This window comes from Castor canadensis, chromosome 5 (assembly GCF_047511655.1).
Source record: "Castor canadensis chromosome 5, mCasCan1.hap1v2, whole genome shotgun sequence".
Lineage (NCBI taxonomy): Eukaryota > Metazoa > Chordata > Mammalia > Rodentia > Castoridae > Castor > Castor canadensis.
In genome coordinates, this window is record NC_133390.1 from 159,228,526 (window position 1) to 159,245,177 (window position 16,652).

General features: G+C 38.4%; 1 protein-coding gene across 5 annotated transcripts in view; it reads right to left on the reverse strand.

Moving 5' to 3' along the window:
- Uqcc1 (ubiquinol-cytochrome c reductase complex assembly factor 1) overlaps positions 1–16,652 on the reverse strand; it is a 91,422-nt gene that overhangs the window by 48,065 nt on the left and 26,705 nt on the right. For all 5 annotated transcript variants that reach the window (XM_074074624.1, XM_074074621.1, XM_074074620.1 and 2 more), the window contains 2 exons: positions 14,992–15,064; positions 8,636–8,693 (listed from right to left, as the gene is read on the reverse strand). In XM_074074624.1, the coding sequence (XP_073930725.1) occupies positions 8,636–8,693; positions 14,992–15,064 (131 nt within the window). The remainder of the gene's footprint in view (positions 1–8,635; positions 8,694–14,991; positions 15,065–16,652) is intronic.

The window sequence follows — 16,652 nt, forward strand, 5'->3', positions numbered from 1 at the left end:
CTGTCTCACTCACCCTATTTGGTCCCTCTAACAATGACTGTTGTGTTTGGTTTTGTTTTGCCCACATAGTAGTTCATAAGCTGCTTCCAGGGGATCTAACTTTGAATTCAATGAAGATTAGTGGGCATCTGGGCAGGTTTGTCACACTGGCTGCTATGAAGGAATCCCAAAGGGGACTTTCACGAAGCCTGTTTCCCTTACTCTTCACCAGCTGAGGCCAAGAAAGCACAGCCTACATAGCCACACTCAAGCCCCAGCAATGTTCTAATGAATGGTTCATTTATTTGTAAGCTGGCACACTGAACCTTTCCCAGGGTTATGTACATGGTTATCACCACCTTGTTTCCTGCACTCCCTCCCCATGAAGTCTAACCCTTTTGTGGAAAGCATGGAGGTCACAAGACAGTCTATGGCAAACAGATAAGTGGGGTAAAGCACTTCCTGAAGCCATCTTTCCTGACAATAAGCCACCTCTAAGAGCTACACCTGGCCTGCAGTCTGCCTGTCATATCCCCATAAAGAACACGCTACTTGGTAGCAGGCACCAGTGCAGTTAGGTTTTACAATGCTGATAAATGCTATTGCACAGGACTTTGGTTTGGGGAAAACAAACAACAACCCTCGCCTTAAAAAGGCCTCATGTGTAGGTGTCAGAACAGAGCAACTCCTCTAGAAAGAGGATGTACTCATGGCCAGGGCACACTATATATAGGTCTGAATCTGCTGGAATTTGGCAGGGACCCAAATGCCCTACAGCTATATCAAAACTGTCATAGTGGTTCTACTGGTGGTACATTATGACATTTACAAAAGTGCTTACAATGGATTCACCTCATCCATCTTTCTCCTTTATTCCCCCTCCTTCCTTCTTAGAATAGTTTCGATAGGTCTCATTATTCCATTTTCATACATGAGTACATAATATTTCCACCATATTTGCCTTCCATCACCCTTTTATGTCCTCCCCCTTCCCACTGGTACCAATGCCCCAGACAGGACCTTTTTTACCTTCCTATCCTTCATTCTTGAAAAAAGACATTTTTGTTTAACATAGATATACAGGGAGTTTTATTATGACATTTCTGGGTATATATCTATCATCCTGAATTGGTTCATCTCATCCATTTTTCTCATTTCTACCTGAGTCTCCTTCTTGTGGTGATTTAATACCACAAGATTCAGATATTCTAAAGAGCCCCTTGCAAAGGCTGCAGAAGTCTGTTTTTTTTGGTTTGGTTTGTTTTTGGTGGTAATGGGGTTTGAACTCAAGGCCTCATGCTTGCTAGGCAGGTGCTCTGCAACCTGAACCACTCTGCCAGCCTGCTGCCAGTGTCTGCTACGGCAATTCTCTGGCTGGACTGAGATGGGTGATGGTTTACTTTTCAACCCCTTCTCACCTTCCTTCTCTTCTTTCCCAGAAGCTTTTTCTCTTCAGCTTATTAAAAATGTTTCAGTGTTTCCCCATTAGTAAAAAGCAACAAAATGTTTCCCTGTCATTCTGTTTTAGCCTCTAGCAATCATCCTTCCATCTTTTTTTGTTACTGGAAATATCTTTAAAACTAGTTTACAAAAAAGGCTGGAGACATGGCTTAAGAGGTAGAATGCTTGCCCAGCAAGCTCGAGGTCCTGAGTTCAAACTCACCAAAAAAAAAAAGTAGTTTACAATGACTTCTTCCCCTCCTAATAACACCTCAAGCTCATGCCCTCTGGTTCTAGCCTCTAGAGAAGGTCAATGCAACTGCTCTCCTTACCATTCCAAACAACTTCCTTTCCTCTGTGCTCCCATATGATCTGTACATCAGATCCCTCTACTGTTTTCAGGGTTAACCAGGACACAGATAATGAATGTCAAGAAACACAGTGCCCACCTTACAGTGGTGATCAGTAAGTGCTTGCTATGCTGTTCATATTAGGAGAAGAGGTCCCCGTCCTCCTGGCCATCAACAGGGACATTCAGGCAGGAAGCAAAGCATTGCAGAAGGAGTAGTTCATATAGTCAGCTTTGGATTTATCTCAGATCCTCTACTGCTGATGTGGCAAGTGAAGTGGCCTGTGACAAATCCTGTAAAATCACCAAAGCCATCACTTCATTTGTAAAATGAATTGGACTAGATCTATGGTTTTTAAACTGCCTTCTGAGTTTCCAAGGAGCTACTCACAGGTTCCTTTTCAGTAGGCATGCTATATAGATGGGAAGTGAGGAAGTTACTCCCACTTCCTTCAACCTTTTATTCATTCATATAACTGTGATTGAGCATAAGATTTCACTTTTTAAGACTGATGGTAAGAAGTTTGAAAACCACCAGATTCTTCTACCAGGAATACTTTTCATCCACTCTTTTACTTACTCATCCTTCAGGTGTTAGTGTGAATGTTACTCTGAAGTATAGCCCTCCCAGACTGATGTACACCTCATCTAAATAAATTTAGTACCCCTTTCACCCCACAGTACCTTCTCACTTCCTCTCATAGCACCTTATCACAATTGTATTTTATGTCTCTCTCCCCTCAGATATGTCTGCTACACATAGGAGGTTCAATTGGAAAATAAGTGCTCTTAATTTTACAAATCTGTGTAAAGAATAAGCAGGTACTTAAGTAATAAATAATAATATCAAATATTACTAATCACAAATAAGTAATTTGTTACTTTAGTAGTCATAACTACTAAAGAGGAAAGCAATTTAATAGTACTTGGAGTTAGTGAGACCTATAATTCAATTTCTTCACCACATACTAACTAGCCCTTTTATTTATTTATTTATTTATTTATTTATTTATTCATTCATTCATTTTTGGTGGTACTCCATGCCTTAATCCTTAACCACTTGAGCTATACCCCAGTCCTTTTGCTTTCAGTTTGTTTTTTAGATAGGGTTTCACGCTTTTTTGCATAGGCCAGTCCCAGACTGATCCTCCTCCTACCTTTGCCTCTTAGTAGCCAGGGATTATAGATGTACAAGTCACCAGGCCCGGCTTTTTTTTTTTTGTGTGTGGTTTTGGCATTTGAACATAGGGCCTTGTGCTTGCTAAGCAGGCACTCTGCCACCTGAGCCACACCTCCAGCTGCTCAACTCATTTTTGAGACAGGGTCTCACTAACTTTTGCCCTGGCTTGTCTCGAACCAGCCTCCCAAGTAGCTAGGATTACAGACATGTACCATCATGCTCAGCTGTACAGTTCTTCAGGCAAGTTCTCTGACTTCTTTAAGTCTCTGATAACTCATATGTAAAGTGGTAATAAAGTAGTTGATGATACATATAAATAATAATAACATACATATAAAGACCCTAGTAGTAATTGTATTTATGATAAATCTGACATTAAAACAATTTTTTAAGATACAAACTGTGGGTTGAAGGTGCAGTAGCTCAAGCCTGTAATCCTAGGTACTCAGGAGGCAGAGAATGGGAGGTCCATGGTTCAAGGCCAGCCTGGACAAAAGTTCACAAGACCCCTCTCAACAAATAGCTGGGCGTGGGAGCATCTGCCTATCATCCCAGCTACTTGGGGTAGCACAAATAGGAGGATCATGGTCAAGAGTGGCCCAGGCATAAAATGAGACCCTATCTCAAAAATAACCAACAAAAAAAGGGCTAGTGGAGTGGCTCAAATTATAAAACACCTAACTAGCAAGCATGAGGCTGGAGAGGCTCAAATTGTAAAGCACCTGCCTAGCAAGCATGAGGCCCTGAGTTCAAACCCCAGAACCAAAAAAAAAAGTTACAAACTGCATTTTACTCCCTCTCCACTCATCTTCATCAAAGGTATGTTATTTTTTTGAGAGGTGCAGTAGGGGGCTGAGACAGGGTCTCACTATGTAGCCCAGGCTGGCCTAGAACTCACTATGCAGCCCAGGCTGGCTTTAAACTCATGATCCTCCTGCCTCTACCTCCCACTCCCAAGTGTTGGGATTACAGACATGTACCATTATGCCTAAATTCATTATGGGTATGTTATAATCTTATTTATTCCATTCCATTTAAATTAAAATTAAGTTTTCCATTGAGAAGGTACTAGCACTCTAGGACAAGTTTTAAAGGGGGAGTCTCTACAAATTTATTAACACAACGCCAGCATAAATTCCAGTTCTATAAATCTCACTATCCAGAGAGGCTTAAGTTTGAGTACAGCTTTGCCAGTCTCACCTGACCATCTGGAAGAAGCCAGGACCCTTCAGTTGCCATGGGAGCCAAGGCAGATCTGTGGCCATCAATCATTTAATAAGCACTTTCTGATGCATGTCAAATCATCACACTGTACACCTTAAGTAAATATAATTTTTATTTTTCAATTAAATATTTTAAATAAAAAATAAAGTCTGCTGTGCTTAAATTCCTATTAAAATTTCTAATAAAGCTGGTTTTCACTAAATAAATTACTAATGCAAATTAAGAATAAGACATGAGACTGGACTGAAGGTGTGGCTCAAAAAGCAGAGTGCCTGCTTTGCAAGCATGAATCCCTAAATTCAAATCCCTGTCCCATCAAAAAATAACAACAAAAAGACACAAGACTGATGGAAAAACAATGAGATGCAAACATAATAAAAATAATTCTTGCTTTCAATAAATTCACCATGTGCTGGGCACTACTAAATGACTCACATCTATAATCTTAGCTACTTGGAAACTAAGATCAGGAGGACTGCAGCTTGAAGCCAGTCCAAGCAAATAGTTCTAGAGACCCCATCTTGAAAATAACCGGAGCAAAATGGACTGAAGGTGTGTCTCAAGCGATAGAGCACCTGCTTTGCAAGTGTGAAGTCCTGAGTTCAAACCCCAGTCCCACAATAAATACATACATACATACATACATACATACATACACATACACACATCATCCAAAGACTGATTGGCTCAAATACTATAAAGATATAAAAATGTTACATGATGAATGCTGTAAGTGTGTGCAAAACTCTAAGGGTGCTGTCATTTGTGACAACATAGAACTGAAGATCATTATGCTAAGTGAAATAACCCAGACACAGAAAGAAAATAACCAAGTGATCTCACTCATGTGGAATCTGAAAAAAAAAAAAGATGACCTAATAGAAGTAGGGAGCAGAATGGTGGTTACCAGAGGCTCAGGCGAATATAGGAGAGGGAGAAATCAAGGTGGATAATGCTACTAGGTTGTAGTTAATAGGAGCAAGAAGTTCCTTTTCAGGCATTATCTATAATCACCCTATTGCACAACAGGATGACTATAGGTAATGATCATGTACTGCATACTTCAAAAAGCTACAAGAAAAGATTTTGAAAATTTTTGCCACAAAGAAATGATAAATGTTTGAAGATGCACGTTTTACCTGATTTAAACATTATACAATATATGTGTATGTATTGAAGCATTACATATTAGCCCTCTAATATGTATAATTTTTATGTACCAGTTAAAAACAAATTTAATTCTTAAAAATGGAAAACCTAAGGAATACAGAAGAGGATCTATCTTTAGACAGAAGGAAAAACTTCATAGAAGAGACAATATCTTAACTGGATAATCAAGGAAAAACAGGAGTTTGTGAGTGGAAAGGGGAAGAAGGGCCTTCTAGCAAAAGCTACTTTGTGCACAATAGCATCAGATAAGACTAGTAGAAGCAGCAGAGGCCAAACCTGGCAAGATATGAATATCATGCTAAGAAACTTGGGAGGCGGAGGCCAGAGGCCATAGACCAGTTTTCAGGTACTGGTAGTTGTAATCCACTGAAACCAATTTAGTGGGTGACATCTTTAATTTCTGCTTAAAATGAATTCAAATAGAATAGGACATGTCAGAAATTATCTGACATTATAAAGACAAGTTTTATAAAACTTTTCTATCAGATACTTGTGTGCATACAAGGTAACAAAGTAAAATGTTACTATGGCTCAGGGTCAAAAAGTTTGAGTTAGATGACTCATGATTGACCAATTAGGTGAAGGGAATGAGGGAAAAGTTAAGGAGAATTCCCAAGTTTCTGGTATGGGCACCTGAATGGATTCACAATGCCACTAACTAAGGTAAAGAAAAGAAGAGGAGGGTTGCTTTTATCAAGTCCATGTGGGGATGCTGGATAAATCAAACAGCAGCCTCTCTCTCAGCATTTTTTTCAGCAGTCAGAGTCAATAATAATATTGTACAGCAAAGACAATGAATGCATAGTCACCGCAGCTACAACCTCACATGAATAACGAATAAGGGTCTTGTGGGAACTAGAGGGGAACCCAGTCCTAAAACCCAACCCACAGAAAAACTGTAGAACCAGAAGAGACAGGCAGGACAAGTGAAACATCAATACTTCCTCCAGGGAACTAACAGGATGTGAGAAATTCTGTCCCTATTTTAAGTACCACCACCCTTGGGAACCCAAGGAGACCTGTCGCAGACACTTCAGACAACTGGCTGCCTTCAAATACATGTACATGGGCATGTACTGCACATGTACTGTCTTTTGCTCCTAATATTCTCTAATGTAAAATGTCCTCCCTTTCTCTGACAGGAATTCTATTTGCCCTTCACAGTGTAACTCAAATGTTACCTCTACCACAGAACCACTCTTTATCCAACTCCCTCACCCGCTGCCACCAAATTTGGATTAAGTTGTACCTCATTGGGCTTCCACAGCAACTGCTTGTGCCTTGGGCTTAGCATTTTATTACATTCCATTAAAAGCAAGTGTTCTTTATGACTATTTTCTACTAAAGTTTCTTGAAGGTCTAGACCATGTCATAGCCTTCTCTCCAAAACTCCAAGGTCCTGAACACACAGTAGGGTTCTCAAAGTAAGAGTTTGCTCATTCTGGTAAAAATAAATAAATAAAAAAGCTACTGATTCATTCCACCCAAACCTGGAGATCATCAGAACTAAGGGTAAGGAAGAAGGTGGAGGGGAGACTAAGCATAGATTGAAGCAGACAGTCTTCCTCCCCTATTTAACTGGTGGTGGTATACCCTACTCCTCTGAGAAATTTAACCAACCTCAGCAAAGAAAGTTCAGTAAGCACAGTTCAGAAACTTTAAAGAACTACAAGTAGTTTCAAGGCTTTCCCACTTGCTATTAGTCAGGTATTGACCTTGGGATGTGGTCATAGGGATTATATACTTTATTTTGCCATCCACTCCCTCTACCACTTTGATACCTCTAGCTTTAAGGGTAATAAAGAGTCTTTCATACAGGCTCTGAATATTATCTTTGAACTCCTCTGGGAACAGCTTAGCCTTCTCTCAACCCTCCCACCTTTCCAGTGAATAATTCTACCCTGCTACCTCTGAAGTCTTCAGTTCTTTTTTTTTTTTTTTTTTGGTGGAGGAAGCAGTATTGGGGTTTGAACACAGGACTTCATGTTTGCTAGGCAGGTGCTCTATCACCTGAGCACTCCACCAGTCCAATTCTCAGTTCTTAAAAAAAGTAGTTTTCCCCTCAATATACCCAGGTTTCCTCCCTGAAATCTCTCCCTAACCTTCACCATGAAGACCAAAGGAAGGCAGTACATCTTGAACTGCCTGACTAAAAGTCATGGCATATTTCAGAGAGCTAATAGAAAGTGTTCTGATAGCTGCAACTTCTTATCTGATCCTATAAAGACTACCTGCATTGTATTATAGAACTTTGCCATTCTAGTTTATAAATGACCATTTTATGCAGCTTATCTCCCTTTAAAGTTTGATTGTGAGCTTCTTGAGAACTATCCCTAGATCCCAGCAAAGTGCTCAGGACATAGTGTGCACTCAATAAATACTGACTTAGGAAAAAAAATAAAATAAACTGCCACTTCAGGCTCCTTAGCCAACTCAGTGACGATGTGAGTTCAGAAGAAGAAACATTTCAGAGGTGATCAAAACCAAAGTCTTTATATAGCAGTCAGAACTGTGATGCAAGTCAGCTGAAGGCAATCTCAAACAAGGATCCTTTTTACAAGGTGGCCATTCCCCACGTTCCTCAGATGCTCACTATGGTCAAAGTAGTACACCTACTCCTCCAGAATTTACTTTCCCAAGATCTGGCAGTTAAAAAATACATTCCCCAACCCCCTCTTCAACTATTCCTATATCCCTCTGACCTTTAATACTGTGTAACAGTAGATGAAAAATTGATTTTTCTTGGCTACTTATTTCACAGCTGAAGAAAAAATATACTGTTTAAGGTGTTAAATATTTTTACATGCAACAAACCTAGCATGACCCTAACCTGTATGCACATTTTAGAGGTACAGGCGTAAATGTCAGTGCTATAATTTGTTATAGGTTTCTGATGACCAGCAATGAAAATGACCACGGATTCTCACAATTCAAACCACTTTTACGTAAATGTGAACTTTCCTAAAACAGCCAAGGGACGGAACTTTCCATCCAAACTCAGAGTCTCTTAGAGATACTGATAGCATTGTTCACTGGGTTAGGTGTTCTTTGAAAAAAATCTAACTAATATTAATTTCTTTCCAGGCCTATGTTTTGACCTTTAATAAAAATGTGCTCCAAAAATAAAGAAAAAGAAAAAAAAGTGCTTCAAGACAGCAGTTATTAAAATGAAAGGAATAGTCTTCCATGCCTAAACAACTATTTCATTTAGTCAGCCCTACAGAAGGCAATATTTTATAAATCAAAGTGTTAAATGCACACATTTGGTAACTTCACATAGATTGCTCACTTACCAGACATGAAGCAGGGTTATAAGAAACCATGAATTGAATGTATCAGGCATCTGACACCCTAGAAAATAACAATAAAGTATAAATATGTGAAAGTTTAAAAGAGGCATATTGACTATTTTAAATACTGCTGGGAATTTATTCAACAAAAATATATGGCAGTATAGTGCTTTCTGGTTATGGTGTCATACAGAAGAGCGGGGGCACCTCAAGACCACGGGTTGGAAGAACATTGAATACAGACAGATAACCTTGCTGTATGGCCTTGCACAAATCACTTCTTCCATCTGAGTCTCAGTTTTTTTATTTTGCTTAATGTGGCCTACAAGATTTCTAGGGTTCCTTCCGAGTTCCATGTGATTTTTCTCTTACTAGGCTTAAATTCTGAGAAACTAAGCAAACAACATCTCACCTACTCTACTTACAGACTAGCTTTTCTTACTTGAGCCTTCTCCTATCTTCTTTCTTTGAGATGACCCAATGTGGTATGGTCATGGGTATGCTGAATAATTTACAAAAATGACCAGGAGGAAAAAAAAAAAGTGGGGTTCTTGGACACTACAGATGAGTAAGAAAGCAGACAATCTCATGAAAGGCCATTCATTACTATCAGGAATGACAAAACTGGGCAGGGCTTCTTGGTTTCAGATACCACAGATCATGCCTGTGCTCAGACATCCAAGCCTCTCAATTCTCAAATTTCTAAGAAATGCCTCTGGCTGAATTAGGCTTCTCCCATTGAATGTGCCCTCCTTAGTATATAACAGGGAGAAAAGCTAGAATAAGAGGATAAAAGGAAAAGCAAAATCAGTGGGAAATTTGGACCTTTATGGTAGAATCTGTGCTTTGGAGCAATAACTCAAGAAAGAAGTAAAGGCTGAGTATGGTGGTATATACCTATAATCCAAGAACTTGAGAGGTTGAGGCAGAAAGATCAGGAGTTTGAGGCCAAGCCATGGCTAAACAGTGAATTCCAGACCAGTCTAGGCTACCTACTGAGACCCTGCTTCAAACAAAACAAAACAAAACAGAAGTTGTATCCTCTGCTTTTCAGCAGTGAGGTACACACAATTACCAAATGATAACAAATAGGGGTCACTAGGAGATAATACCCTGTGGGGTATATTAACACTACCAACACTAATAAGGAACTGTAATTCATTGTGGGCTTACAATGTGCCAAACATTATAATAGGTGTTTCACATGCATTAGCTCAACGAATTCTCCTTATGAGTTGGGTACTGATATTATCCCCATTTGACAGGTGAGAAACTGTTAGAGGGATCAAGACCATCACCCAAGGTCATAGAATCATGAAATAAGACACCTAGGGTCAAAATCAGATTTTCTTCACTCTAGATACCGTCTTCTTAATTGTGACTTCAATTGCTTCTCTAATACTAAGAATGGAAACACTTGAAGGGCTCATACTACAAGCCAGGTCCACTACCAATCAGGTTAATATATTATCTCACTTAATCCTCACTCTAATGCTAGGGAGAAGCATTATAATCCTATTTTAGCGATAAGGAAACAGGCTCAAAAAGGCTAAGTAACTTGCAGGCAGCCATAATGTCAACAAGCTAGTGGCAGGGCTGGGGTTTGAATCCAGGTCTGTAACAAAATGACACCAAAATATTTTGCTGAGCCTACTGGGAGGCACCCAGCAGCTGTTAAGTGGACTTCCTCTCTGAGCTCAGCAGGAGGGAGTTCAAGGTTGGCCTGGCCAGGCAAGCAACAAGATGCATGCCATCTGAGAGTGGGCCAACCACCCTCCACCTAGAACGAGAATAGCCCTGAGAAACTCTCAAGTCCAGATCTGAAGTTGGGTCTTTTTTTGGATTCGAGAACAAAACATTAAAAATAAGTTTTCTTGGAAGTCTGTCTTTCAATCTGGAAAATGAAATTTGGCTGCTTCTAAAGGACAATCTGTTCAACTGCTACCTCTACATCAAAGCTTCCCAGCAGCCTCCAGGAGCCTGTCCAATTTCCTCAGAGAGGGAATCAGTTCTTGGGCTGGAAAGCACAGACAGACAGACAGGCCAGCAGCTGGACCTGGGTCACAACTTTCCCTTCTGAGGGTCAGTTCAGGGCTGAGGATGAGAAAAGAACTGGCATATAAATGAGTACCCACTGGGTTCAGAACAGAAGCCTAAAAAATAACATCAATGATTATTGACTGTAAGCAACACAAAAATACAACAGATTTTTTTGCTGAATGAAAAGTATTTACATACTTCAAAGTTAAAACCTACTGAAGTCCTTTGTTATGAACACATTTCTTGCTCCAGTACACATTCCGTGCATTATTTTCTGAGACTAGGTACTTTCTCAACACCAATTTTGATAAAAAATTGAACAATTCATTACTGTCCTGGGAAGCTTACATGAATACATTTTACTGCCTCATTGAAAATCTTGATTCTACCCCAACTTGCTACACATCCTTCCTTACCTTATACAGTTTAAGTAGGATTAAATGAGATAAGGCCTATAAAGTGCTTAGCAAAATAGTTACCATTTAACAAGTATTTGATAAATATTCTGTATCAGTTTTCAGTAACTAGAGTTCAAATTATCTTTGAAAAATTTTCACAGATTATTTAAGATTGTATCATGTTACTGAGGTGAGCCTCAACCTCTGACTCAGAACATTGTCATTACAGACCTATTCCTCAAGGTAATAAGTCTCTCAGGGGCTAAAGAAAAAAACAGTCTGCACATAACAGTATGGAATTAAACACAAGCTTCACTGACTGGCACCTGTGTTCCAAAGTGCTTTTCATAGTAGAAGTGATCTCCAAAAGACCAGTCAGCAAACTGTTGTGAACACAGAAGGCAGGCTCATTTATGATAGACAAGGGTCATCATCAGGGCATCTAGAAACAAGGGTTGGGGGCATAGTGCAAGTGGTAGAGCACTTACCTAGCAAATACAAAGCCCTGAGTTCAAGCCCTATCAAAAAACAAAGCACAACCCCAGCCATGCTGGGTGCTCATGCCTACCATTCTAGCTACTTGGGAGGTGAAGATCAGGAAGATCGTGTTTCAAAGCCAACCACAAAAAAAGTTAGCGAGACCCTATCTCAATCAATAAGCTAGGGATGGTGGTATACCTGCTCTCCCAGCTACATAAATAGGAGGATCGTGGTTCAGGTGGCCAGAGCATAAATGTGAGACCCTATTTGAAAAATAAAAAGCAAAAAGGAACTGGGTGCCAGTGGCTCATACCTATAATCCTAAATACTTAGGAGGCAGAGATCAGGAGGATCAAGATTCAAAACCAGCCAGGTCAAATAGTTCAAGAGATCCTATCTCAAAAAATCCATCAAAAAATAGGGCTGGTAGTGAAAGAGAGAGAGGGAGAGACAGACAGACAGACAGACAGAAACATTTGCTACTAAAATATTTTACCACTCAGAATCCCCAATATGTAGCTCTCTGGATTTAAACTTTTGAACACTTTGGCTCTGAAATGGCAGTCTGTAATTTTTGCATTTTATAAATCAACAAAAAGGTTGACAGGCACAACATATTGTGAGTATACAACTCACTCATATACCATCTAGAAGAAATGGCACCAACCAGGCATTGCTGGCTCACGCCTATAATCCTAGCTACTAAGGAAGCAAAGATCAGGAAGATCATGGCAAATAGTCTGTGAGACTGTGTCTCATAAATATGCAACACACATGAAAAAAAAGTGCTGGCAGAGTTGCTGAAGTGGTAGAGCACTGCCTAGCAAGTGTGAGGCCGAGTTCAAACCCCAGTACCACCAAAAAAAGGAGGGAAGTAAGAAGGGGAGGGAGGGAAGGAGGGAAGGAGAGAGGGAGGGAGCGAGAGAGAGAAATGGCACCAGTCTCACGTTTGCTGGGGAAGGATTATACTGGCCAGCTACCTGAGGCTCTGTCAAGCCCTATGCCATAAACATGAAATAGATACTGAGATATATTTTCTCTTATTCCAAGGGTGTCAGACCTACTCTTTAGAATCCAAGCCACACAAAAATCAGCATCATTATTTTATAGTTTTTTTAAAAATATTTTGCCTCCAGATAGTACTTTCTAAATCTGCTCCCTTTTTTAAGTCACTAGTTATACTCTGGAACCACTCTGGTTTTAAAACTACCCACAAGTGAGAAAGATATATAATAATGGAGCACAATATACTACAACATGCTATTGGACGTTTTATATCATTCTTTCATTAAAATTTAGAAAATCTGAAGTAAGAGTGGTGTCACTGAAAAACTGATTGCCACCTTAGGTGACTCCACTGAAAAACAAAGCTATGACAAAACTCACTGGTATGTACACACCATAAGTATGTAGAAGTATCAGTTTACAATACTAACATAACATCTCAAAGAGGTAGTTCTCATTTAAATGTAATATAGCACAAAAATAATAAGACAGATCATAATTTCTAATTTACAGTTATACTCCTTCATAGGTAATATGCTACAGTGGGAAACTCCCAGGATTTTAAGCCAGACAACACAGGTGCAAGGCTTGGCTAAGTAATCTTGGGCAAGTCACTTAGCCTCTTTAAGCCTCAACTGTTTCTGAAAACAAAACAAAAATAAACAAGCCCTTCCTATCCCTCAAGATTTTTTAACCCATAAAAGAGATAAGTATAAAAGCATACTATATAACTGTGAGCTATTAGTACTTAGTAATTATAATGTTCATAAACTTTTCTTAAGTTTCTAGCTTATAACAGGCTATAAATGAAAACATGATATATTAATTCAAATATGTAATAAGTCTTCTTTGGTACTTTAATATTAACTCAAAAACATTTAAAAGTGAGGAATTAACTAAGACAAACATATCTAGTAAACATTGTTTCAAAATAATTATAATAAATCCCTGAGCTATTTATTGAATGGGTTATTATATAGAAATTTGAAGGTAAGGCTTTTATTAAAAAGATCTGATGGAATATACTAAAGCACATGAATTCAAGAAACCACTTCAAACACACACACACACACACACACACACACACACACACATACACACACACAGCTTTTAGGAAGCCCTAAACATACCCGAAAGCAAAAAAGCAAACAAAAAAGCTTTTAGGGCTGGAGGTGTGGCTTCAAGCAATAGAGCACCTGTCTAGCAAACTCCGGGCCCTGAGTCAACCCTTGATACTCCCAAAAATAAAAATAAACAGCTTTTAATATTAGTAATTTCTTCATCATGTAGAGAAAGTATATTTTCTCCTTTTGGATTAATTTCTCCTTAAATATGAAATTATTAGAGTTTACAAAGCAGCAGGAACATTTTCTTTCCTGGTTATGAACAAATAAGAAATGGAAAGTAGACAATAAATTGAAATTACAACTCCATATGGGATTTTCTAGTATCAATATCAAATTTCTAATATCAAAATAACAAAACATCTTTACTGATTTTTAAAAACTAAAAGTTATTAAATAACCAAAGCTAAATCTAGCTTTTTTCATTGTTAACATAATTATGTAAAAATATTTGTTATAAGACAACAATAACTGTATAAACTTGTTAGATGTCTGCTTCTTTGAGGATATGGTTATTTTACATGGAAGTACATGGCATACATTTCTTTCTAAACTCTGTGGAGTTGGAAATGGTTTAAATTCTCTCAAAGACTTTATAAATTCCTGCTTTAATTAATTTGTTAATAACTCCAAAAGTTCACAGCATCTATCAACATGAATATTGCATTCATATATTCAACTGCTAGTGGTGGTCTAAACCAGTAAAACCCTTTTGAAAAGCAATTTATCAATGGGGTATAAATAATAAAATTATATGAGCTTTTTGAATCAATAGGCCTTTCATTAGTAGAAACAAGAAAAAAAACAAAGGAGGAGTGCTGGTGGAGTGGCTGAAGTGGCCCTGAGTTCAAGCCCCAGTATCACTCAAAAAAAAAAAAAAAGCCAAGAAAAGAAGCAAAGGAGGAATGACTGGCAAAGTAAAACATCCCAAATGTGGACTGGAGACACAGCTTAAGTATAGAGCAGCAGTATAGCAAGCAAAAGGCCCTGAGTTTAAACTCTAGCAGTTAAAAAAAAAAAAAAAAAAAAAAACCAAATGTAAAAGAGGTTATGTTTACTAAAATGCATGTGTGTACAAGGTAGATGATAATGTCAAAGTATAAATTTGCAGGATTTTTTTCAAATTCGTTAAATGATTTATTTGTAAGATTTTTTGTTTTTCCTACTAAAAGAGAAAAATAGCTGTATTACATACTTGTGCAGAAAAAAATTTTTACGAGTGACTTTTTAAAAAGTCTACCTATTAAAACACAACCATAAATATAAAAAGTAGATTAATTTTCCTTTTCAGAACTATCAAAGAGTAACTTACTTAGAAAGAATTCTTCGAAGTCAGTTTTCTCCACACAGCTAGTATACATGCGCAGGGCTGCAATCTTAATCTTCTAGATAAAGAGAATAAAACCAAACTCAAGACATGACCAAGTGGATGTTCTAGGATCATTAGACATGGGTCATTGAATCTTAACACTTCTTCAGCTAGGAGTAAGGGTCCAAACCTGTCTCTAGGATGTTTTTGTTCTTTCCTAAATCTACTCATTCATACAGACTTCACACGAAGTCCACCTTTAGGATTTCAGCAGGAAAAGGTCAAAGAAATATTTCCAATACTTAAATGAAATCTCTCTTTTAATTCCAACTCACTTCACCACCTGTGAGTTTGTAAACCACTGTTCCCACTATTTATTCTTTATATTCTGAAATCCTTTATATTAAAAATTACCAACCCTGGGGTGTATGTAGCTCAAGTGGTAGAGCACCTGTCTAGCAAGAATGAAGCCCTGAGTTCAAACCCCAGTACCACTTAAAAAAAATTACCCACTATTCTCATCAAAATTATACTAACAAAAACCTTCAAACCTTTAACCTTTCAAGAGGCTCTACTAACTAATGCATAAATCTTTTGGGGAGCAGGGAACACATTTCTTTTTTTGTATGCTATGTTTTTTTTTTTTTTTTTGGCAGCACTGGTGTTTGAACTCATGGCCTCACACTTGCTAAGCAGGCGCTCTTACCACCTGAGCCACTCTATCAGCCCTTTTTTGTGATGGTTTTTTTTCTGAGATGGGGACTCATGTTTTTTTGCCTGGGACTGGCATCAAACCATGATCCTCCTGATCTCTGCTTCCTGAATAGCTAGGATTACAGACATGAGCCACAAGCACCTAGCTGTCTTTGTTTTAATAGTTGGCAGATTAACAGAATACTGTGTATAATGAATATAAAATATTGTAACAAAGCAAATGTAGTGGTACACACCTGTAATTCCAGCATTCAGGAGGCTAAGGTGGGAGGATCAAGTGTTTGAAACCAGCCTGGCCTACATAGTGAGACCCTGACTCAAAAAATAAAAGCAAAACAGTAGCAGGATCAACCTTTTTACTATTCCCCAAAGCACTAAGAATTCTCTTAGGCTCTTGATATGAGTGGTAGTTTTAATTTATTCACTAAACTGCATACTTAAGATTTGTATCAGTTACTATACATAATTTGTTTTAATAAGTCTAAAAATTAAAAAAATATTCTTTAACAGAAGAACTGTAAATCTGAAAACCAAGTTATTGCCACAGGAACAGGTATTTCAAGGACTTCCAAAATATTTCATTAAGGATATAACTTAAATTAGAACATTAACAAAAGACTTGCAGAAGTTTATTTCACCTTCCTTCTCCCTTCCTCCTTCCCTTCCTCCCATCTTTCTCTCTCTTTTTTTTATGGTGGTCCTGGGGTTTGAACTCAACAAATGTGCACAGATCGCAACTGAAAGGGAACAATGTAGCTTACTTTTTATTGTTGTTGTTGTTGCTGTTTTGCAGTACTGGGGTTGGAACGCAGGGCCTTGTGCTTGCTTGGCAGGCACTCTACCACTTGAACTGTGCACCCAGCCCAGTGATGCTATGTTACCAAGGGTAAAAGTCACTAAGGATAAACCATACCCAATACTATACAATGTTTACATCTCTAGAGTCAAAA